The 25,731-nt window shown below is 38.2% G+C and overlaps 2 protein-coding genes across 2 annotated transcripts; one reads left to right on the forward strand and one right to left on the reverse strand.

Moving 5' to 3' along the window:
• The first annotated feature begins 6,349 nt into the window (after window positions 1-6,349).
• On the forward strand, window positions 6,350-15,715 carry LOC113349194 (probable RNA-dependent RNA polymerase 5). The gene is made up of 19 exons (XM_026593126.1): window positions 6,350-6,734; window positions 6,848-7,061; window positions 7,160-7,295; window positions 7,909-7,983; window positions 8,158-8,332; window positions 9,403-9,586; window positions 9,671-9,758; window positions 9,903-10,046; window positions 10,257-10,331; window positions 10,431-10,502; window positions 11,111-11,217; window positions 12,581-12,729; window positions 12,917-13,139; window positions 13,440-13,665; window positions 13,948-14,093; window positions 14,362-14,524; window positions 14,741-14,888; window positions 14,980-15,146; window positions 15,249-15,715. Exons 2-19 carry the CDS (start codon window positions 6,868-6,870, stop codon window positions 15,480-15,482), a joined length of 2,706 nt encoding a protein of 901 aa, XP_026448911.1. The 5' UTR covers window positions 6,350-6,734; window positions 6,848-6,867; the 3' UTR covers window positions 15,483-15,715.
• A 60-nt stretch (window positions 15,716-15,775) lies between these two features.
• On the reverse strand, window positions 15,776-17,608 carry LOC113349195 (gibberellin 2-beta-dioxygenase 3-like). Its single transcript, XM_026593127.1, has 3 exons — window positions 16,905-17,608; window positions 16,373-16,754; window positions 15,776-16,187 (listed from the first exon to the last, which is right to left on the reverse strand). The coding sequence occupies exons 1-3, from the start codon at window positions 17,543-17,545 to the stop codon at window positions 15,867-15,869; spliced, it is 1,344 nt and encodes a 447-aa protein (XP_026448912.1). The 5' UTR covers window positions 17,546-17,608; the 3' UTR covers window positions 15,776-15,866.
• Between the last annotated feature and the right edge of the window lie 8,123 nt (window positions 17,609-25,731).

The following is a 25,731-nucleotide window of genomic DNA, read 5'->3' on the forward strand; positions in this document are numbered from 1 at the left end:
TGGTGGCGGTGGCGGCGCTGAAGCGTAGAGAGAAATTTATTGTATTTTGAAAAAAAATAATACTAATATTATATGAGTGAGGATATTAAGATAATCTATATTTAAATTGAGGTTTTTAAATGATTGAGATATATTATTGTTATATAAGGATATATTTGTTGGACATCAAAATTTGGAAATGCTATTCCACGCCCCATTCTCCTCGGTCCTCCCTACTCTCCTCCCTATCCAATGTGGCAAGCTGAGGTGCACAAAATCATACCGACTTTTCTCACTTCTTACCGTAACTTCCTCCTCTTTCTTCTTTCTTTTTTCCCCTCTTGGATGGTTAATGGTGATAAAATTTCTCACCACAGCATGAAATTGTTAATCGGTCAAATATATATGTATATGTATATGTATTTAAATTGATACAATCTCCATTGTAAACTTCATGATTTTTATTATCGGCCTACTTTCATGCTATGTGATTCCTCTTTCCATCCCATTAGAGATGTAAAATTTCAGAGCCAACAAGTTAAACTTGATTGAAACAAGATCCAGCACCAAAATCAAATTATTGATCAAATTTTTAAAAACCAATATCATTATGAACTGATGACCAAATTACCATAATATGATCTTATTAAGCCTATCCATGATCTTGATTCTCAATTTTCAACATCAAATGAATTTGTATTGTACTTGTTATATTGTTACCTTGTTTACATCAACCCAAAATCCCTATATGATATTCTCTAATCATATCAGTCAAATAGAACTTGGATAATCTTAATTTCTATTGAATCCATCAAGTTTGGTTTTCAGATCTATTATTTTTTATGCTGAAATAAAGTAGAGCTATGACCTAAATTGATTAAGAATTAAAACTTGCATCAATATTTTTTTTTTTTGACTATAACCAAGTTTAGTGTATTTATAGTAGAATCAATTATTTTTTTTTGGTAAGCTCATTGTTACAGGTGGAGAGAATAGGGAGAAATGAGAAAGAGGAAAGATACAACAACATTAGTTGCAGAGGAAAAAAAGTACTAGGACGAATAGAGAGATAAATTGAGTGAAGTAGTCCTTTACCCTCTTGTCTCTTCCCTGTTTTTATTATTTTCTTTCCATCTCAGCTTCCCACGTTGGATAGGGAGAAAAGCGGTAACCGAATAGCACTGCCGATCAAAATTAGGTATATGTAATATACTTTCTTTAATCACCGATAATGTTAACATGACTACCGATAGAAAGTGATTAGTTTGTTTTGACTGACAGTGTAATGGGTAAAAATTACTGACAACAGGTTTAATGATTAGGTTATCTGTTTGATGGTTAAAAAAATTTACTGATAGGAGAGTGACCGACTCAAAAATCAAAATATTGTTTGCTAAGGGATATGAATTATTTCCCCAACCAATAGTGTTTGTTAAGGGGTGTTTTTGGGGGGCAAAAATACTAAAATACCCTTCCTTCAAAATAAAAATCAAAAAACAAAATCATATCCCCATTTCCATCTTCACCTCTTATTAATCTCTTTTAGGGTTAGGGCTTTGAAACCTAAATATTCCCCACTCCCTTTCAAATTCTAAATTTTCTCCACTTCCTTTCAAATTGTCTTCTCCTTCTCTGCCGGCTCCTCAATTTGAAATCGATTCTTTTTTTTTTACATTCGAAAGTGATGAAGACCATGCCGGAAGTGATGAAAACCATGCCGGAAGTGATGAATACCATGCCGAAAGTGATGAAGACCATGCCGGAAGTGATGAAGACCATGCCGGTAGTGATGAAGACCATGCCGGAAAATGGTGCCGGCATGCTTTGTAACTAACATTCAATGCCGTAACTAAGTGCCGGCATGCTCGATAGAAATCTATCAATGCCGGTACTTAAGTGAATTTTTTTTTCAAGTTTCTGGATACTTTGCATCATGTGTCGCCAAAGAAATTCAAGCAACATACCATGCTGGTAGCTGTACCGGCATGCTCGAGAATTAACTAACTGTGCCGGCAGTGGACTGAAAACCAGAAAAAAATTTCAAAACGGACTGAAATCCAATTTTCTCGTAGAATTTTTTTTCTACGAGACGCTGTCTCGCACTCTGCTAGGGGGCGTTGCCCCCTAGACCCCCACGACATTTATGAAAATTCTGCGTAGAGACAAACATTTATGAAAATTTCCAACATATGCCGGCATGGTATTCATACTTCTTCTATGCCGGCACCGAGCTTTTTCAGAGAAAAAAGTGGAAAATTCAAAGAAAAAACTTTTTTTTTAAGTTGAGCTAAAGATTCTTTAGCAAATTCTCTTTTCACTATCATCCACCATTTTCATCAAAAAAAACTTCCCTCTCAAATTTTTTTCCTTCCTTCAACTCTCACCTCACCCAAAACTAAATAATACACTAATCATTTATCAAATAATCTTATGATTTTCCTAAGTATAATTAAACACTAAACCTGATTAGTGAGGGGTAGATTAGGAATTAAAAAAATAATTAGAGTTTGGATCCAGTTTTTTTCCTTTTCCTCTATCCCCCAATTAGTTTCTTTTTTTTTTCTTTTGTTTTTTAATAATCAAAGACCTTCAAAAAGGAAGACAGCCAAACAGGAGAACAAGACTGGTACAGATAGGCATGCCAAAGGGAAGGAAGAACATAATAAAATATAAAAGACGACAAAGGAAAATTAAAAGAAAGATACTACTACTCCAGATGACTACTAAGCAAAAGAGAACATCATAAAAGGATAAAGGGGCTTCATCCACGACCAAACTAGTTGTCAGCACTACAAACCAACTGTAGGAGAACAAATCAAACCACGCGATAATTCTATCAAGATAGGTAAATGTCGGGCCGACTTGAGGATAACAAGAACTTGCACACCACAGAGGAAACGACGCACAACATACCGCTCCCAATCCCTCCGAAGAGTTTTGGCTTAAAGGAATAGTGTCACGCTTCTCAGCAGAAGAATGATATAAATAATGCTGTAAATCCGAAGAATTGGAGCTAAGAACATAAACATCGGCAACATAATCAGCCCCAAGAGAAATTAATGATAGAACCACAACATTGCAATTAGCACCGAACAGGTATCTAAGTAAGAAACCACGAAGATCTTCAAACACATACTCATTCCTCATCCAAGCAATCCCCTTGTGACCATCAACAGAATGAATCTACACTTATACCAGATATATGTACTTACTTCCCAAGCCTTCGCCGACAGAGTAAAATGGCTTAAAGGTCTAACGTCGAGGTATATCAAATAGAAGTGCAAACTGAAATCTTGTAAACAATCACAAGTATTTAAGATACCAGACTGATTGTAGGGGAAGAACATAGCTAAAAAATCCTCCAAATCCTGCCAAGTCACGAAAAGAATCCACATAGACATCCAACCAGGCTAACTGGACCTAATAATAGAAATCTCCTTATACCCTTGCCATATATAGGAATTTCCATTCCAAGTCCCCAAAGGTGTAGAATGACCACAGCTCCTAGAAAAACTATAATCACCCATGGAAAACAGGTCCCAACAAGCAAACTCATCTTCAAATGATGCCAAACAATCAGTTTCACGCTCGAGAAGAACAAGGGAAGTTAAACCATTCAAATCCCGAGAGAACAAATATAAATCTAGTTTGATCTGCCTTGAAGTATTAACCTTTATGATTTCTAGTTCGTGGAAAGCCCTGAAAGTACACATAATTTGATCCATGCAATAACAATCTACACCATGTTGCTCATTTACTTTATCTTTCCCACAGGGGCGCACACCATATCTATACCCAAAAGGCATAACTAGCCAGTAGTAAAGTTCGTTCAAGCATCTGAATAAGGAGTCACGAAGAGAGAACCATAAACTAACTTCACCCTCCAATGTAACAATGATGCAAATTTTATCATTCATTCTAAGAGCCAGACTGCTAAAGCACTTCCATTCTCGATAGAACTGGTAGAAATCGAGTTTAATTTGTCTATAGATAACCTCATTTTTGTCAGGAGATTGAGTGTTCAAACCCTTATCACGCGGTTCAATCAAGAAAGAAACAAGTTGAGATTGTGTAGTTTTCGAAGCAATAGACTTCCCAACAATCCAGTAATAATTATCCACCTCATAAAAATATGTTATGCACCTAGGCTTCAATAACATTATCCCCAACAATTGACAAATCCTCTCCATAGCATCAAGCACAAATAAATAGAAGTCTAGTTGAACTTGTCTCAGAGTTGTACACACAGAAGTCACGACATAACTACTATGAGTGCTACCTTTATGATAAAGTAGGGAGAGCATACAGGATATCACGAGCAAGTACCATAAGATGACAAATGCAATTATATAATTTATCTCAACAACAGACCAGATAATGACGTGAGAAAGAGAAAAATTTTGCTGGAGGAAAAAGAGATAATAATCCAATAAAATCTTCATTTGTGTAGAAGACCAAGCCACATTAAAGATCTCGTGAAGAAAACAACAAACATAAGTGACTATTTTGTCAGATGAGATTCCAAAAAACATGTGATAGTTCTGCAAAGGGTTGCTGGAATACCTTAGTTGAATACTTCCGTCAAGCTCGTAGGACAGATAGATATTCCGATCATCAGATATTAACTCACTCTCCCCAAGGACCTTTCTAGTCGGAATACCGCTCCGAGAATTGAAAAGAGTAGTGAAACCTATCCATTGGCTTTGACCAGGATAGATAATGGCTTGACCCAACCTTCGATTCTGAACAAAATTCGTGTTGACCCGTGAAGACTCGTTGCCGACTTCTCCCAAAATTAGGTGATCGAGATCATTGATACCAGTTTCCGGAAGATGATTATAACTTTCTATGTTTTAAGAAGCATATGTTGACAGACTGCTGCAATGAGTAATCGAAGCAATTTTTGGATGTTCATAGGAGATATTGCAACCCTCCAAGTTATCACAGAGAGATCCAAAGTCTTCATCAACCAAATTATCAACTCCTTGATTCAGATTACATGGGGGTATACATCGTTCAGCTTGATCACAAAAAGAAATAACAGATGGGTTTTGACGATTAGCATCCAAATCCAGGCGATTTGACATTTGACTAAACAACCCTACCTCCAAAAAACAGAAGAGGAAAAAAGCTTGGACAAATAGGTAGATTTCAAACAGAGCGTACTGGAGAGTGTTTACGCTTCCGACTATTGACTTGAACCAACCCTTCACCTTTCCAGCCCAATACTTGACTTGATTCTTCTCATCGGCACAATTAAGATTAATCGGGTATGTCTGATGTAAATTGTAAGTAGGTTTGATTTCAGTCACCGAAAAAGTGTTACAACTCTCTGAATCTTCAACAACACAGGTAAAGAGAGAAACATGACTTTCTTCGACAAGGTTATTTAATTCATGAATCGTTGTACTTGAGGTCACAAATCCTTTTGCATGATCACAAATAGCGTTGATTTTGAGAAGGTGATTGACAAAGGGTTCTCGAGAACTAAGATTTTTCTCTAGTTGATTAAGCAACTGGCACATCAACTCTTCCTCCATGAGAAATCAAAAGGGTTTTCACTGAGATAGAGATGATAAATCAAACGATCAAAAAAACAGAGACTTTTCACATGGATAAAGATGAGAAATCTTACAGAGACACAAAACTTGGAGAAAGTAGAAACGAAAGTAAAGAGATTAAAGGAAGAGAGTAGAAAAAATACGAGAAATCAAGAGAAAAAGATGATCTGATAAGAAAAAGTTGGGAGGATTAATGGTGATATTCTATGAGATTTAGTGGTTTTGACCAATAAAAGCGGTTTTGACGGATGAATTATGGGGTTGAAAGGATGTGTACGACTCAGTCTCTTTCATGATGAAAGAGAGTCTTTAATTATAAGCTTCAATCCCAATTAGTTTTGATATACCCAATCGTGCGTTCATATTTTTACTCCCAATTAGTTTTGATATCCCAATCACGCGTTCATATTTTTACCCTACGTTTTATTTTCCCTCTCTTTATTCTCTTACTCAAATGAGAACAAAGATTATATAATATTCCTAAATTACCCCTAGGCTTCTTTTATACGCTAACTAACCCGAACTGTCACTTCCTCCCGTACAATTGTACACCAATTTGGAAACCTTTCAAAAACAGTTCTTTCTGTACGTTCTGCATTAGCTCGCGCATCCCTTTTCTCGGTCACTTACAAAACACGTGGCACCACCATTTTCAAAATTTCAAAATTTGTTGCATATCACTAATTTATGCCGAAGGCGCAATATGCACCCCCTGTATTATTATCAAAGTCTAACGGTAGTAGATACAAAGAGCGGGAACATAAGTCTCTTGACTTTCAGAGTCTTCAACGAAGAAAATGGAGAATGCTGGCTCTTCTTCTTCTTCCTTCAAGCAAATTTCTTCTTCTCATCATCATAATCGTGAAAATGTAGAAGAAATTCTAAAGAAATTCTGTAAACAACATTTGGTATTTGATCAATCATTTCCAGTTGAAGAATTGATCAAAAGTTTCTGTAAAGATCAATCGTTATCATTAAATGATAATAAACAAGCTGGAAAAACTGGTCTCGCTTTGATCGAAGAAGTAGATGAAGAAGAAGAATCTTCGAAATTACTTCGGAGGAAAAATCCAACTCTTACCTCTTCTATAAATCACAAATTGCTCACTCAAAGTGATGAATCTGTGAATCAAGAGGGTGTTGATTGTAGTGAGTTGAAGAAATTTGATTGTTCAGTTTCTAATTCTCCAAGAGGTGATTGATTTATTAAACCCTAATTTTTGAGTACAGTGCTTTCTGGTTCAATTTTTCCCTAATTTTGTCTGAATGCTGAAGTTAGTTTTGGTTTGGTTTGATTTTATTGGTAGATGATGCTGTAACTCAACGTATGAGCTTGGAGGATCCAGATAAAGAGAAAAACAAGAGGATGATGAATGTTGATCAGCCGAGTAATCAAATGATTAACTCGGAATATTCAAGTACTGGGAAGATGAAGAGATTGACATGTAATGATCCACATCTATTAGCTTTGGGGGAACTGGAGTTTAAGAAGATGTTTTTGATTCTAAGTTGTTGTGGAAAGTAAGTAGATCTTTGATGGTACTGTTTCATATGAAGTTTTGTTGTTGTTGTTGTGTGTGTGTGTTTTGGTAACATTTTAGGGGTTCATTCTTCTGCAGGGAATATAAATTGGAGGATTTCATTAGTGTGGATGAAATTCGGAGGATGAAAAGCTTACATATGGGTCATTTTGAAACCAGGCTTAGGACAATTTTGGGGGATGATCAATATGTTAAGCAAACAGATAGAACAAAGGTACTTTCGTCTTTAATCATTTGTCAAATGTTTGATCTCAATAGCAGCATTTAATGAGTTTTCTTAGTCTTGCATAGTTAGTAGTTATATCTGAATCTTGCCAAAATGACTTCATTTTTCCTACTTATGAAAAAGTCTGCTAATTTCAGCTGCAAGTTGAGTTGTGATAAAGTTTGTGTGCTTAATAATTTATCTTAAGAGTTGACTTGTCAGTTATCTCTGACAGCAATTATGTTGCTTTTAAATCGATGAATCTGAGGGTTCAGAGTTATCTCTGCCCCTTCCTGAAAATCCGAAACCATGCAATTCTGGAGATCTTCTGTTTTATCTAATCACTGCCAGTTCTTGGGAATTGAAACCGGTCAATTTTAGAGATCTTTCTGTTCCATATTATAGTGTTGGACCTTCCACCCTAGAAAACTTCCTGAACCATCACCTCCTACAATTTTTGGCTTCATGTATCTTAAGCCAGCGCATGAATAGTCAAATTTATATTTGCCATAAGCAAACTTTAGTTTTTGCCTACTAAATGCAGATGTCATAGAGATAGATTCATGTTTGTTATTGTGTTATGTTTTTGAGGCGATTCTATTTGGCTTGAACTGTTTTGCAGAAACTTGATTGGGATTCTGAGAAAACTTTTGTGTACCATTGTTATGTGGAACCTGATGGGAGTTACACGTTTAAGGTTTGTAATTCTTCTCTAAGATATAAGCTTGTGTTTATTTTCCTATGTTCTCTTGTATTCCATCCTTTGTCCTTGTAAAAGTCACTAAGTTTTTTGAGCTAGCAAATGTGTTTCTTCTGTTCAATTTTGCTTCTGGGTTTGCATCTTATACATGTGATTTTTGTTAATGCTCAGGGTCCTTATCTTCAAAGAGACGCGACCCATCTACACAGGGTATTAGGGGACGATAATGTATTGCTGGTGAAGTTTTCTGGAAATGAGGGGGATCGAGATTGTAGTTCAAGTCCTGTGTATCACAGGATAGGAAAAGAGGGAATTCTTGTGGGTTTGCGCCGCTTCCAGTTTTTTGGTGAGTTAACTCTTAATGCATCTGATCTGTGGTAGAATTGGTCTTGCTTTTTCCTCTCCTCCTCTATTCTTCTTGAAAGGGATGCATCCCAAAATGGATCTATAGGTTCTATGAAGCTTTTCGAGCTCTGGAATGTGGATATATCTGACCATGTGTGAGTGTAGTCAACGTGCATTACATTATAATATAAGCTCTATTTCCACATGCCACAGTAAATGTGATGTACAACTACTGGAATCCTAATAAATAAACATAGAAGAGGATTTAAGATTTGGGGTATTACCAGTAATGTATAACAGAACCTATAAGATTGACTCTCTTTTCCTCTCTACTTGATGGCATCACTTAGATGAGTGAACTATCATCCAGTCATCGCATATGTACTATGAAAGCTTTGTAGTAGATTCCAACAACAACAGTTGGAATGAACTCATCAATAGTTAAATTGACGAATTCTAAGAAATCTATGTTTGTCAGTTCTCCAGTAATCTCTGCCTGTTCCTGAGTGCATCATCCCCAGTAACCTCTGCATGTTGTTTGACATCTCTTCTAGCCATTGTTTCAATGATCTTTGCCGTATATGGTTTTCATCTCATTTCTTTAACAATTTAAATTCTGCACTATTGATCTTTGGATGATTGAAATGGAAGGCTTTGTTTTGTTCCAACTCCTGTTAAGTAGATAGAGTTAAGATGAATGAAATGCACTAGTAACAGTTTAAAATAAACCTTAGGATCAAGATCTGAGTATTCTATTAGATCCATAGAACTTTTAGCATGTACCCATACTGATCAATGTTGGCAGCAAAAACAGAAAGAGGTAGCACAGAATGAGTCCGCTCCTTGTTATTAGACCCACGAACTCTTGCCAGACATACCCTCTCAAAAACTTCAAACTTTTAGAGGAAGTAGTCTGTTTACAACCCTGGGGGTGCCGTTTGTTCTTTTCTCATACGTTTTCCAGTAATTATGTTATAACACTTATGTTTGTGTTGCTTTGCCGCTCTTGTCTGATTTTAACAATGAAAAAATGATCTAATATTCCTTTTGCTTCATGGATTCTTGTATCAGTTTTTAAAGATGGGGGCAAAGAGCAAAAGAAGAAACAAACGCAAACAAGTTCCTTTGCTTCATCTGTCAAGTGTTACTTTGTCTGCTTGGAGTCTAGTGGCTTACACGATAAATCTGTTTCTGAAGCACGGTCTCATTTTATGCATATACACAATATTTCCAGCATGCCTAAGTATATGCCCAGGTTGGATAGTCGTTGCAATTCATCATCACAATTCGACGTAATTAACAATCTGTTTTGAAACTAACCTTAAAGTGCATAATGCAGGTTATCTCTCATTTTGTCTAAGACCACCAAGATACAACTGGATTTTGCATCTGTTAATATTGAAATAATTAAAGATCAACCTTGCTTGGTAGGTAACTTCTGCTTATTATTGTTTGAGTAGGAAACAGTCATTGTCAGTCTTGATATATTCCTACACCCACCTTAGAATGATATATTATGTTGCCCATCTCTTAAGGCCTTAACATCATACCATCTTATTTTTGAATTATAGGACCAGAATGGTAATACCGTGCGCAATCAAGATGGGGACATTTTGATCCACACGGACGGGACAGGGTTTATCTCTGAAGATTTGGCTTTACTATGTCAGAGGAATGTTAGAAAAGGGAAGTACACTAGTCTTGATGGCGATAAGGTATGTTAATCAACCTAACAATTTCAGTTGTAAAATTTCATTTTGTTATGGCTGGGGGGTTGCGTATGAAACCTCAAGGTAAAGATTACTCTCAGATATTTGTGTTTTCTGTGAGTCTGGTATCGCTAAAGCTCCATAATGCATGAATATCTTGTATTTAATCTTTCGCATGATAAAATGATGCTCATAGTTGAATGTTTTACCCTCTAGAGAGTTCTAGATCGAAATGCAGCAGAGGAAAAACCTTCAGATGACAAGTCAATAAGGTCTTACACTGGGGATCCGGTACAGTTGTTTCTGCTTTCCGCTCTCTTTTTTATTCTTACCCTTTTAGTCTCTGGTTAAAAAATTTGTTCTAATTTTATTTTTCATTTTCATGTCTAGCCTTTGCTTACCCAGTGCCGGTTATTCTATGATGGTGCTGCGGCCAAGGGAACCTTGCTCGTCAACAAGAAGGTACTTAATGTGTTTGGGTTATATTCTGTTCTTTGCTTTTTTTTTTTTTTTTTGATGAATGGGGTTATGGGTACATTTTGCTTCTTCCAGTAGGATTCAGGATCGTCTAGTCATTCCCCAATCCCAACCCTTGGGGCTTTAGTTGTCAGGGTTGGGGTTCAAACCTATAAAATGAACCATCTTTTCTCCTCTAATTGATGCATCACTTAGAGGAGTGAACTCTCATCCAGCCATCTCTGAGAAAGTACTATGAAAGCTTTGTAAGTAGACTCCAAATTGTTAAACGGAAAATTCAAAGAAATTGGTGGTTTACCACTCTTGAGTGCATTTTCTCCAGTAATCTCTGCAAGTTCTTTGACATCTCTTCTAGCCATTGTTACATTAATCTCTGCCGGTCTATGATACAGTGTAATAAGGCAGTCAAAACCAACAGAAACTCACTGATAGGTCACCCTAAAAAATTTCCTGGGTTGAATAGAACCATTCTTCTTAAAACCCTTAAATACCTCTCAAAACCTCCCAAACTTTCTTAATAAAATACCGTCAGATTTTTTTTTTGTCAGTGGAAGTCCAACAGAGTCATTAATGTTTCCTGTTCATATTTGCAGCTGCCATTCGATACAATACAAATAAGACCGTCGATGATAAAAGTTGAAAGTGACCCAAAACTTGTAAATGCTGTGAGTGCTAATTCTTTGGAGATCGTAACGACAAGGTATAACCTGGTTCTAGCTTTTTAATTAAGGTAAATGTAGTGGTTTTGTGATAATGTTTTTGTTTGCGGTAGCTATTTATAACCGAAGGTTAAGTCTGTTGACGTTTACCTGCAGTGTAGAACAGTAGAAATTAGGATATAATCGTCATTATCAGAACTGAAGTAGTTGATAGAAAATAAGAAGAAGAAAGAGTAAGTTAGTTCTTTGTACCTTATAAGTCAAAGAAAAGCAAACAAACAAAACTTCAAGGCTACTTATATGAAAAATAACATGGATAAGCTTTTGTCCTTGACCAATATTTAGTTATTACTTATTACAGTTTGTGCCCATGCCATTCTCCAATTGCCTCTGTTCGATTAAATTTATCGTATCAAAACTTCAAGGTGATTGTACTTGAACTGATCACTGATTTATCCACCGATGGCTATGGTGTATGCCGGGTTTTTTAGTGATTTTCCTCAGCCTTTATATCTGAGCTATGCCACTGCAGGAACAAATCTGTGTTTGAGAACAAATAATGAACAGTGAATTGGTTGAGGTGTATTGCGTATGCCTTGATTTCAAATAATATCTATGTGAGCTCACGTAGGTTGAAGGGAACAATGAACATGGTGCAGGTTGATCTAAGGGTGTTGACTTCTCTGGGAGGAGATGGTGTTATTGGACAAACCGACGTGGGAGGTCATTGAAAGTAGTCAATAATAGATGAGGATCTGCACCAATTTTGTTATCTAGGCTAGAGATAGTAGTTCAAGAGGTTACCTAATTACGGTCCGCAGAGAGTTTAACTGGTCTCAGATTTGGGGATGCTCTACTTAGCAGTTCAACCGTGTAGTTTACAAAAGCTGTTGTTGATGATGGGAGCTTAGACCGAGGGCCTTAATGACAAGTTCTTTTCAGTTGACTATGTACATGTATTGTGCGAAGAGAACATCTGAGCTGCATTTCTTGCTAAAAGAGGTTCCATCTTGGAAGGCTTTTCTAGTCATTTAAACTTTTCATCTGGATTGAATATCCAAGCAGGGCCTTCTTTTGGTGAGCACTGCTTGTGTTATCTCTATGACTTTGGTCAATTTGGTGATGCCTCACCCTGTATAATGGGATGGTTTACCAATAGTTTTTAAATTGCTTACTCTTTGTCTAGGCCTTTCTTTTATTTTCTGGTCTTAGGAGGCTCCAGCAGTGCCTTTTTTTTGCACTAGCATTTTGCTTTGGATAGAGCAAATAAAAGATCTACTGGTGCATTATCTCTTCTCTTAACTTATGTGATAGATAACTTAACTTGCCTGATTCGAACTCATTATGTTTGACACTCGTATTGAAAAGCTGTTCAGTTCTAATATTAACCTTTTTTTTTGCCAGCAATAAACCAAAGAATTCGTGTTTATCGAAGTACTTACTTGCACTTCTTGCTTATGGTGGAGTTCCACAAGAGTACTTTATGAACCTTTTAACAAAAGCACTGGAGGATGCTCAAAATGTTCACTACAACAAGCATGCAGCATTGACAGGTGATAGTTTACTATTGAATTTATTAAGAGTCATCAGATTGCTGTGGGGTTTTTCTCTTATCAAAATTGACTTGAAATGGATTCTGGTCAACAATCCTAGATGTGATTCACATCAATTAGCGATCTCCCACCCCACCTCACCCATTTTTAAGCTGTAGGATTTTCTTGACCCTCAGTGTAATTGCAGTTGCATTGAGGTACAGTGAAATGGACAATTTTCTAGTACCGAGGATGATTTTGTCGGGAATTCCTATTGATGAACCATATTTGCAAGATCGTTTGAGAGTCCTAATGAATGAGGAAAAAAAGAGTCTCATGGGTGGAAAGCTTCCTGTAAGTGAATGCTACTATCTTATGGGGACAGTAGATCCAACTGGGATTCTAAACAGAGATGAAGTTTGTGTGATTCTGTAAGTATTTCTGTTATTATTATGTTGTCATATAAATCCTGAGGCACTCTCACTTATTGAGTAGTAGTAAAAGCTTAAAAAACTTTATTTGCTGTAATCACTGTATGCAACCAGTTCTATTCCAGTTGATCAACCCAACCAGTTACAACATATTGTGGATTATAATGCCATTTGGCAGAACAGCAGTGTGGGAAGTCTCTTCGCATACCAAGCAGAAACCTGATTTGATATTTGAAGTGCAAACAATGCTAAAATGTCTTTCCGTATTGTAATTTATTTGATTTGCCGAATGATTTTCAGTGAAGATGGCCAACTGTCTGGGAATGTGTTAGTATACAAGAATCCTGGACTACATTTTGGGGATGTCCATGTGATGAAGGCTACATATATTGAAGAGTTGGTGAACTTTGTTGGGAATGCAAAATATGCCATATTTTTTCCTACAAAAGGGCCGCGATCCGTGGCTGATGAAATAGCAAATAGCGACTTCGACGGTGACATGTATTGGGTTTCTAGAAATCCACAGGTCGGTTTGCATACTCATAATTTACGTACATTTCATGATTAGTAGTTTCATTCGTTCAAAGGAGAGACATGAAAAGAATTTAGGGAAAAACATAACGTAAAAATAAGGAAGTATATGTCGAGCCTTGTTAAAAGGAGTGGAGATATGTTGCAGTTACTCTTGCCCAACTTTTTAAGAGTTGTGAGTCTTAGTGAAAACATAGAGAGAAGGCTGTGAACTAATTTGTAGGTTCGTCTATGTGTATTAGTCTTATCCTGTGCTAACTTATGTTAGTTTCTGCAGTTACTAGAGTCTTTCAAACCAAGCAGCCCATGGGAACAAAAATACACAGCAAAGAGTGTACGCCATCGGAAGCCAACTGATTTTTCTCCTGGGGAACTAGAAGATGAACTTTTCCAGCAGTTCTTAACAACTAGATTCAATCCAAGGTTTGCACTCTCTGGAAGTTCACTTTTGGTTTAGTTAGTTGACATCGTCTGGTGGAAATTATTGTGGTTCACATAAAGATATGCTTAATTTACTGAACAGGGACTTGGAAGGTGCTGAGCATTTAGATACGCATTACTGCTGAGCTAGATGTTACCTTTTTGAAGTTATCTTCTTTTTTTTTGGTGTATTCCCAAGTTGGTGTTTGTAATAATGTGAAAGGTATCTAAAGTGGTAACGATCAGACTACTGGTGTTTATCTTCTTGCAGTTACAGTATGGGTGTGGCAGCAGACTGTTGGCTGGCTTATATGGATAGATTATTGACCTTGAGTGACGACTGTACTGAGGAGAAGAAATGCATGAAAGAAAAGATGCTTCAGCTTACTGACATATATTACGACGCACTAGATGCTCCAAAGACGGGAAAAAAGGTTAGCTTATTTCTTCACTTTTTAATTTCCGTAGAATCATATTAACTCTTCTCCATATTTAGTGAAATCTGTTTGTGCTTTAGAATTCAATTCTATAAGGTTACTTAGAGTAACTAAATTTGACGATTGTTCTGAGGAGCAGTTAATGTTAGTTGCACCAAGTTACCTTATTCAATGTCAATTCTGTATACTTTCTACTGCTTCTCTACTTTACAGGTTGAAGTTCCGAGCAATTTAAGAGTCGGTAAATATCCACATTACTTGGAAAAGTCGAACTTGGGTTCATACCAATCAAGATCTATTCTGGGACTAATTTTTGATAAGGTGGCCTCTTTTAAAACAACTCAGAGGCTGGAGGCAAATGGTGAGAATTTTTTTTCGAAATTTCTATGTTCCACTGGTTTTAGAGTTACTGACAGGTGATATGTACTTCTTTTATGAAATGTGGTATGCAGAAGTAAGGAAATTACCAGCTTTTGATGGAGGAGAAATTCCAACATCCTGCGTGCGATTATGGGAGGAGCGATATGATCAGTATAGAAGTGAAATGACTGATGCATTGAATCAGGATGACGATGTAAAAGATGATTATGCCGAAGAAGTTAATCAAAAATATAAGCAGGTAATTCTGTCAGAGTTTGCATTTTCTACACCATCTCTGGATAATTTCGACTTTATGAATCTAGGCATTACATTACATCTATCATTATTGCTTGAAATGCAGATGTTATATGAAGCCCCGGAGCTTAATGAAAGTACAAGGATAAGAGAGGAGATATACAACGAAGCACTTGCTATATACAATATCGTTTACGATTATGCAAGGATTAAGGGTGTGGGTAGATGTGGGTTTGCTTGGAAAGTTGCTGGTCAGGCACTCTGCGAATTTTATGCCAAAAAGCTTGACGAAGATCCCATCATTTGCACTAAATCAGTGCTTTCTGAACTTTTCATCTAACTGAGCAAAAAAATGTGCTAAGAATTATAGGATTCAGGGTTCATGGTTCAGGTTCAAGGTTCATAAGTGAAAAAACAATTTGTAAAGGGACCAGTGCTCATGATATTTTGTATGTAAACATGTAATTATGCAATTTCCTTGTGCATTTTCTTTGCTCGGATACTATGTGATCAGTTAGGCAAAAATGGTCCTTTTGGAATTCCATTTTCTGTGCATAATGGCAAGTGGTGACGCTTTAAGCTTTGTGAAACTTCCTTTATGTTATTTTCCATTCCAATGTTGAAATATGATGGTGAAAAACGCTTGCATCAATTACCAAAAAAAAAAAAAAAATCTTGAGCAAATACATTTATGACGGGAACATCCAAAAGAAAAGCAGTAACGTCAGAAATTGCCGAGTATGAAATGGTAGAAAATAGTGAAGAAGATGGCCAGACTGAAATTGCTGAGTGTGAAATGGTAGAAAAGAGTGAAGAAAATACCCAATCTGAAATTGCTGGGTATGAAATGGTAGAAAAGAATGAAGAAGATAGCTAGACGACATTGTTGTCGAAGAGTGATACTATTTATTTCTGTTGATGGGAATTTTTCTGCAGCACTGATGGTTGAAGGGGAGTAATGGAAAGCCATTGATACTCTATTCTCAGCTTTTCGCTGGAAAAGCGGCCTTCCGATTACATGCTTGTACTGCCCAACACTCCATGCCTGAAAAAAGCACAAGAATAATTATCTGGTCAGTGGCTTCACCTGCAATGAAAATTTGTGCACTTTAATATCCAAAATATCTGACACTACAACAGGCATTACACTTGCAAGAATCACTTATCCTAATGAAGTGCCAAGCAAAGTAGTGCAAATTGCAACTAGAAAGAAAAGGTATTGAAATGTACCTGAATTTGATCTCCAACGGTAACAACAAGAGCATTTCTGCTGGGACAAAAAGAAACCCATCCTTTCTTGGAATATAGATTAAAGTCTGACGAAGACGCATCAAAGACATGAACAGACAGCGCATGGGAGTAATCAGATCCTTTTACCAGCATTCGTATGACGTCCGACTTCAGCGAGTTCTCACATAACCGTGCATTTCCAGTATCAAGATTAATGTTTTTGCAGTGCTTATGCATACAACAGATCAAACCATCCTTGTCTGTCAGATTAGTATTTTCCTTGGCCAACTCTCTACGAATGAGTGTATTTGATTCCGATAGTACCCTCAGAATTTTGGTTGCAATCTTCTGTATCTCTGTTGAAAGGTTTTCTAATTTTTGGCTGAAAAATAAATGAGTTTTGCTAGTTAGTAACCTAGCAGTTTATGTAATACTTCCATTGTACTGACTCCGTTTCAGAAAAAGTGATATTTTTCCTAATTTTAAAGGCATATCAGCAAAAAAATGTCAGAGAGAAAAGAAAGAAACACACCTGAAATTTAAATATCCGTCAGACCAGAATACCTCCATTAGCATATTCAATCCGGAATCTCTACACCAAACGAACTCTTCACTCGTTTCCGTCTCCTCATCGCCACCACCGGAGAACTCCTCGAACCCGTATGGTTTTCCCGAATTCCTCGACAAAATCGATTTATACTCTTTAGAAACTCCAAACACTCCCACAGAATCATTCAAAACCGATTGAATCAGATCGTTTGAAATTCCATGGTTAAGTAACTGGAAACAACCGATAACTGAAATTGACTCTAGAACCTTAGAGTCAAACTGAGTTGAAGAAGTCAATGAGTTGTAATCAATTTCTGGTGGCTTTTTTGTAGATAATATTTCTCTAGGAAAGACTCGATTAATGGGTAAAACTAGATCAGGAACTTGAAGTGAACGTTCGAGAAACTCGTTCAGTTCATTTTCGTTTACGAACGTTGATTTCCGATTTGTGTCGTTGTTTCCTATTGGAGATGGTGGTGGTGCTCTAAAATCTGTCTGGTTTTGTTGTGGCAATATGAACGTTGTTGATTTTCGGTTGTTTCCTATTGGAGATGGTGGTGGTGCTCTAAAATCTGCTTGGTTTCGCTGTTTTGGTGGCAGTATGATTTGTAACGACGGCGACATTGATATATTGCGGTCGTGTATAGCCAAGAAAATGCTTGTTGTTTTATGTTCATGATGCTCCCACTGAAATGAAAGTATAGAGAAATAAAAGGAATGTAATGATGAATTATGTTTTAAAAACATTTGGACAGGACATAATCATTCTTCATCACATTGTTTTGCTTTTCTTTTTCTGGGTGTCTTTCTTTTTCTTTTGAAAATCTTTATTCAGTCATGGCTGGCTAACTGTGGATGTTAAGATTCGTTGATCGGGGTCCATTGTCATAGTTTTTACTAGGGCTGCACAGGAACCGTCCCGTCCCATGGAACCGTATCGGAACCGTACCGGTACCGTCCCGGAACCGCAATCAGATGGGACAGGTACAAGTACCAAAAATTGGTACCGTGCCTAGAGTAGGTACAAGTAACGGTTCTAGGTTGTTCCCGTCTCGTCCCGTCCTGTAGTACCGAGGATCTGTATCCGTTAATATTAAGATTAAATCCTGGCCGTTGATAGTAGTGCAACACAAATTGAAAGGATGATATTTGCTGAGAATTGCTCCCTCTTTGGTAAATTTATATGCATTCAGCTCAGTAGAAATATTGAACTTGAAACATGAAGCTTGAAATAGCAATACTCAAGCATGAAGAACACCACGAATCAACCCTTATATAATGCACTACTATCTACGCAGTTGAAAATGTTAAGATTAGTTGAATTACTTGACCGAGCAAAAAAATTTTAGTTAAGATTAGCAACACTTGGCATCAGATGAACATTTTGTACCAACTGAAATCCAGGGTGGGATTGGTGCTTTGAAGTACTTCATCAAGTGGTCATCCACGAACCATGGTGCTTCTATCTCGTTGTATGGATTCTTGGAACATAAAAAAATAACAAATTCCTATGGATGAGCAGCAATTAATACCTGCTTCACGAGGAAGATTCTGAAGCTAACAACAAATTTAAACATCGCACGATAAACCTTGACGATGTAGGTGTTGCTATGTGCATATAAACAACAAGCGGGGAGATCTCGGTTAAAGTCAGATCTTTCAAGACTTTTTTTTTTTTTTACATATGCCAGAGGTAAAGACCCGGTCCTGTCCCGTACTGGGTTAAACGGGTACATTTTCCGTCCCATCCCGTACTTCACAGGTACAGGTACAAGTACAAAATACAGGTACCGGCCATAAGGAGGTACAGGTACTGAGCCAGGCAAAAATCCGTACCGTCCCGTCCCATGTGCAGCCCTAGTTTTTACTCATAAGTCGTAAGAATTTTCTAGGCACCATTGTGTCCACTTGGATTTTTGATGTGTTTGATGAATTTTGAGTCTTTGATCCTTTTGTGAAGCTGGCCATATGTCATGGGCCACATATCATGGGCCACATATCATGGGCCACGGCCACAACCACAAGCCCACAAACCAAGGCAGTTGAATCTCAGAAACCTTTCTCTTGGACCAACTAAATAAAAAGAACTCTTTGTGAAGCAAAAATATTAGCATGTTAGGATACCAGGAGTAGAATTCAAAGGTAAAAATCAGAAGCAAAATGTTTTTGCTTCATAAAAAGTTTTTTTTTTCTTCTAAAAGTCATTTTGAAATCGTGTATCCAAACTACCAGGGGGTTAGTCTTCGGGAGAGTTGGGGGAGTGGAGTGTAGTTCAGTTTTTACCCGTTAGTCATGGGAGAATTCGAAGGAGTCTCTCAAAATTCCCGTTAGTTGTAGGAGAGCTTAGAAGAGTCTTCCAAATTCTCTAGAAAACCCCGTTAGTCGTGAGGAAGTTTGAAAGAAACTCTTGAACTCCCTGTTAGTGGTAAAAACTAGAATGCTAGGGAGTTGGTTTGTTATGGGGAGTTCTAGGGAGTTTACAGTGTACTTTTGCCTCATTACAAATCTCTCAAAAGAGTAGAGATTTTGGGAGAGTCTCTCAAACTCCCTACACTCAAAACACCAAACTCTCTCAAACTCCCTATACTCACACTCCCTCAGAATCCCCAAGATTCAAAATACATTAAACTCACCTCAACTCACTCGTGGACTAACCCCCTGCATTTCTGATTTTTTTGTTTCCAAAAGTTAAAAAGAAACTTCTGGAGTGGTATTCAAACAGTTTTCTTCTGACTTCTGCTTCTGGAGAATCTGGAGCACTTCTACTTCTGGTAACCAAACAGACTTCTTGTAGTCTTATCTTTGTAAGTGCGACACAAATTTGTCACATGACCCAAAATCTAAACCGTAATATAAAAAAAAAAAGTCTAAAGAAATTGTAATCCAAAAGTATCTTTAATGTGAATGAGTGACTCCGAATCGGCCTATGATTTTATTGTTGCAGTGCAAACCAAAATTTACTTCATAAACTAAGTAGAAGAAAAAATTAAAAAAAAACAACTTTAAAACATATCTTCCTATTTTCTTATCTATAATACAAAGCAGAAGGTGCTTTTGAGCTTTGACTGATGGATAACATCTTGAGGGACACACATTGCATCCGACCATCCCAATCTCATCCCAGCTAAAGACATCCGACGGATATGAAAGGTGTAACCTATTTTGTTAAAGCTCTGCTGCGCATGCGTTGCTATCTCAAGCATGTTTGTAAATGTTAGTGATCAAAACTATAATTCTTGATTTCTAGCCTATTTATAGATGTCTCGGATTAGGACATAGATTGTGTACTTGAGCTTATCTTTCACGGAGTTCATCATTTGAAGACGAAGAACTACTAAGGGGAGCTTGTGGAACTTCATCGACAAAAGTATGTGGAGACTTAAACTCATTTATCACTTGGAAAGTCTATTTCTACTCTATCTCCTATAATGAGACATAAGTCGTATTACGATATAGTTTTATATATACACATTTTCGAGTTGAGTTTATCTCTCTTACATATTTCTCGAAATATGTGTTGGCAAGCTTTCGCTTCGACCAAGTTCATCTTATATCATGTGAAAATTTCCGCGTAACATCTTACATGGTTTGTGTGATACAATCAATTGGTGTTGCCTTGGAATGTTTCGTAATCATTATTTCAATAACTTGAAAATTTCTTTGATGCTAATAATGTGTGAAAATGGCTATTGTCATCCTCTAAGAAAGTTTCAATGATTGAAATAAGAGTTTAGAACACTTAACCATTATTGGATATGTCATGTTAAGCACTCTTGCACATGTGTAATCCATGTCTGGGAACCATAGTATGCGCACCCGTTTGCGTACCTGTTGGTTTGAGAAATACGTGAATCTGAGTATGCGTACCCGTTTGCGTACTGGCGTACAGTTCATATCCTAGAATTTCTGCTGGGATTTAAAGTTCGCGTAGCAGAACTCAATTTTAGTCCGGGTATTTCAAGTATGCGTACCCGTTTGCATACTTAAAGGTTAAAGTTCTAAAATCGGTTTTAAACATGAACATAAACATTTATACAATAAGGAATGAATCTTTGCAAACCGTGGCTATAATGTTCATGATTGATTCGAGTGAATCAAACCGATTTTGCTTCAATTGCGTTCTTGTAATTCTATGAGAATATAGCAATTGTACAACTCTTTAACTAGTTTTATTTGAGTCATTTGAACTTGTTATGGTTAAGATGAATAAGGTTGATATGAGAGTAATCCTATGGCTAACCTCGATTAAATATTTGTGAACCAACATGGTGTACACGTTTGGGTACGGTTACATAAACCTAAATGAGGGTACATTTCATTTGTGTGTAACAAACTAAGTTCGATCTAAAGGTTGAAAGATATTAGCTTGGTTGAATCAGGTTTTTCATCTAACGGTGAATATTGAATGCTTTGTTACCAAGGTAACTTGGATTGCAAACCCTGATTTGAAAACCATATAAAGGAGAACTCTAGAAACTGGGAAACCTCATCCCCATACTTCCTGTGTGTTATTACTTACATAACTAGAGTCGATTCTCCTTTAACCTTAGGTTTCTATCGAGACCCTGTGGGTTAACGACTTCAAAGACTTCATTGGGATTGTGAAGCCAAACCCAACTATTTTCTTTGTAGTTGCGTGTTCTGATCTTTTCTGATTCTATCGTATTAAGTACAATTGAAGTAATTGACTCTAGATTAATTTCTCCGATAGGCAAGACAAAAGTAATCACAAACATCTTCATCTCACGTTTGTGATTCCACAATATCTTGTTTCGCTAGTCGATTAAGATTAGTGTGAGGTGATTCATAATACTAGGCTATTCTTCGGGAATATAAGATCAGTTTATCAATTGGTTCCTGTTCACCTTGATTTATCAAAAGACGAAACAAAAACTCTTGGGTATTTCTGTGGGAGATAGATTTATTAAATCTATAGACTTTTCTGTGTGAGACAAATTTGTTTATCAAGTTTTCGACTTTGGGTCGTAACAACTCTTGGTTGTGGGTGAGATCAACTAAGGGAATCAAGTGCGTAGTATCCTGCAGGGATCAAAGACGTAAGGAACACAACTGTATTTTGAATCAGTGTAAGATTGATTAGGGTTCAACTACAGTCCAGTCCAAAGTTAATTGGTAGTAGGCTAGAGTCTGTAGCGGCTTAATACAGTGTGGTGTTCAATCTGGACTAGGTCCCTGGGTTTTTCTGCATTTGCAGTTTCCTTGTTAACAAAATTCTGATGTCTGTGTTATTTGTTTTCCGCATTATATTTTGTTATATAATTGAAATACCACAGGTTGTGCGTTAAGATCAATCAATTAGAATATCCAACCTTTGGTTGTTGATTTACATTGATTGACACTTGAACATTGGTCTTTGGTACCGTTCAAGTAACTCCCTTATATTCAATCGGTCTCGCAGATTTCTATTTGCTGATTGCGGATTGAATTAAGAGTTAGAGATATTAAACTATTTGATATACTTTACTCTAGATTGAGTCTGACTGTCTAGTTGATTCTCTAGAAAGTGTATTGGAGTAATTCCTCTCAGATTGCCAAACGAATTGTTGGGTGTGGTTGTTAGATCCCCACATTTTCATATTTTATTTTGAATTTTAATTGATTGGTTGCCTCATAACTAGGGTAATAAAATTCATATTATGAATGTACATTGATTATATTTCTTCATTATTTGTGGGTGAAAACGGTTTCTGCTGTTTTCGGTAATTTCATGTGTGTGGATGAGAAACGAGTCTAAACCCAAAACAATGTACTGCACTGGAGTAATTTTGATTCGAGAGATCAATCTGTATAATCCTGGCCTAAACCAAGAAATGGCCGTTCTAAGCTTGCTTCGGTCACAAAGTGAAGGAGAAGGGTTGGTCTTAGGGAGGGAAACGAAGAAAGTGTTGAGACCAGAATAGTTGATTCTGGAAGCGTAGGTGTTTTGTGACTTGTATCAGAAAGTTGAACTGGCTAGCTGAGTGAGAAATCTATCAGATGATTTCTGGATGTGGTATTGTTCTCCTGACCAAAACTTTTTGTTTGGTGGAAATAGGTGGGACCTATTTATACAAGTCGTAACAAAACGTACCCTGGTCTCGTAGGAAGTGGAAACATTTGAGTGGTGGAAGAAAAGAGTAACGTGTAACCGTAAGGCATTAGGCTTCCATGATGAGGGAAGTGAATTCGTGTAACCGTCAGTCATTATGCTTCCATGATGAAGGAAATGAATTGGTTACACCATTACTTTTACCAGCACTAATTGCCCTACTTCATGACACTTTCTTGTAACGGGCACATTGCACGCCGCATGTTGTAAACCGCCAGACCAATACCCTGATGAGTATCCCCCAGTTTGTGACATGTTTTGATGTCTCGAGTGTTTTTGTGGAAAACGTGTAGCAGGTTACTTTGTGTGGCATGGTGGCATGCTGGTGGTCGTGGCATAGCGACGTGCTAGTAGCTGTGGCATGGTGGCATGCCAATAGCCGTGGCATAGCGACGTGCTAGTAGCTGTGGTATGGTGGCATGCCAGTAGCCGTGGCATAGCGACATGCTAGTAGTTATGGCATGGTGGCATGCCAGTAGCCGTGGCATAGCGACGTGCTAGTGGATGTGGCATGGTGGCGTTCCAGTAGCCGTGGCATAGCGACCTGCTAGTGGTTGTGGAATGGTGGCATGCCAGTAGCCGTGGCATGGTGGTATGCCAGTAGCCGTGGCATAACGACGTGCTAGTTTAGGGTTTGGCGTCATGGTCGCTCAAAATTTGCCACAAGCCATGTTAGTTTGGTGGCGAACTTGGATGGCTGAGATTACATCTCTGGAGGAAAGGTAGCCGTCGATCATGACTATCTTTAATTGGCAGTGGCGTGTGTGGCGTGCGTGTCTGGCATGCGTGTGTGGCATGCATGTTTGGCATGCGCGTGTGGCATGCACGTATGGCATATGAGGGATGCGCGTCTGGCATATGCTGCATGCGCGTGCGGCATGTTGGCGCGTTTTGGGAAGTTGGCGCTTTTGGGAAGCCGACTTAGTATGGCGACCTCTTTTGAGGCTGCGGCAGGTTTGGAGCAACCTAATTGGTCAATGAAAGTAGGGGGTCGGCAAGCTAGGGCGCGACCACTCTTCTAGTGCGCTTGGCGATTTTAAAGCGACCTGATTAGTCGATGGAAAGAGGGCCGGCATGCTAGGGCGAAGCCACACTTTTAGTACGTTGTGGCGAATTTGGTTTCCTAGTTTGACTAAGCATAGTTTCGACCAACGGGGTCTAGTATATTGCGCGGGGCGCGAAACCCTAATTTTGTAAATTAGTCGGGTTTATGAGTTCTTTGTGAGTTATCACAATAATTGGCTGGATGTTGCATGCTGCCACACAAAAATCCTTATCTACAGAATGCAATGTGCTTTCCGTCTGAGCATTTTGTGCGATGGCCTTAACTTTGGTACTTGGAGGTTCATGCTACTCCGCTGCGAGTGAACATAAATCCGTCATGTTATACCGATTTAAGGGTTCTGCTGGGGAACATAGCACAGGAAAGTACTCAGTGGGTCTTGTATTGGCGAGGTGCCGAAATTTACAGAGTGTTATGGATAAAGGTATATTGAGTGGCTCAATAAATATGTCGGTGGAGAGGTTAGTACTCGCAGCACCGCTTCCTTGCAGGGTGACGTCACATCAGATGCAAGGTTTTACGATTTTAACCCTAAGCTAAAAACCACATTAAGTCCCCTGCTTAGCACGTAACAGTGGCATTTTTGCGGGGTAAGCATGAGATGGTGACAAACAATAGTAAAATCTAGAGAGCAAGACGTGAAGAGATCGCCAAGGAAATTCAACTAACCTTTAGTGGAAGGCATGAGAAATCTGTGATCCTTGTGCTGGCGGATTTTGCATAGATTCATCTTGGCCATGGGTCGTTGGCACCAGTGCGACATCTTTGGCTACTGGTTAAGGAATGGCTCGTGGCTCTGCTGGCTAGGATGCGGTTGGAGTTGACTTGGGTTGCGGATGGCACTGCTAGCTTGAAGTAGCGGATGGGCGGCTATCCGAAGTAGCGGATGGCGCGGATAGCTTGGCATGGCAGATGGCGCGGCTAGCTTGTAATGGTCGTGGAGCGTTGGCGTAGTGCTAGATTGGATTGGACGCGAAATTGCTTAGGCGCGGAGATTGCGCTGTCTTAAACGGCGGAGATGGCGCCACTTTGGTGATATCCGTGGAACGATGGAAACAAAACTTTGAACTTCGGCTACCAAACAGTGAAGGTGGATCTGGATAGGTGGCATAAGGGCAGAGATAACGCTTTGGCTTGGAAAGGCGAAAAAGACGCTATTTGTCTGGTGGAGCGTGCGGAGATTGCACTGATTTGAGCGGTAAAGGTGGCGCTCATTTGTCCATATGACCGTTTTTTCCCGTTCCGCATTAGGGTTTTGATGAAAGACTTCGTACGGTTGTGGTTGATTTTTGGCTGTCGTGCGAACTCAGTGCGTTTGCTCAGCATCCGTTTCTCCTTAGGGTTTCTGCCGTATATATGCTGGTGTCGTTAGTTTATTCTTCATAGTTCAAAACAAATACTTTCTCTGTCGAACCACACATTTCCTTCATCATGTCGAGCAGAAGTGAATCATCTTCGAGTCAGCTAGATTCTTCAGTCAGACGCAGGCAGCCTGGTTCTGGCGAAAATTCCCCCGTACGGATCATCCGAGTCAAGAAGATCATACCGGTATGTTTTATTTGACCTATAGATATTTGCTTGTTACCATCAGCGAGTGAGAAAATATTTTCTTTGTTGTAGAGATATCCATATGGAACA

Source organism: Papaver somniferum, chromosome 2 (genome assembly GCF_003573695.1).
Source record: "Papaver somniferum cultivar HN1 chromosome 2, ASM357369v1, whole genome shotgun sequence".
In the NCBI taxonomy this organism is placed as follows: domain Eukaryota; kingdom Viridiplantae; phylum Streptophyta; class Magnoliopsida; order Ranunculales; family Papaveraceae; genus Papaver; species Papaver somniferum.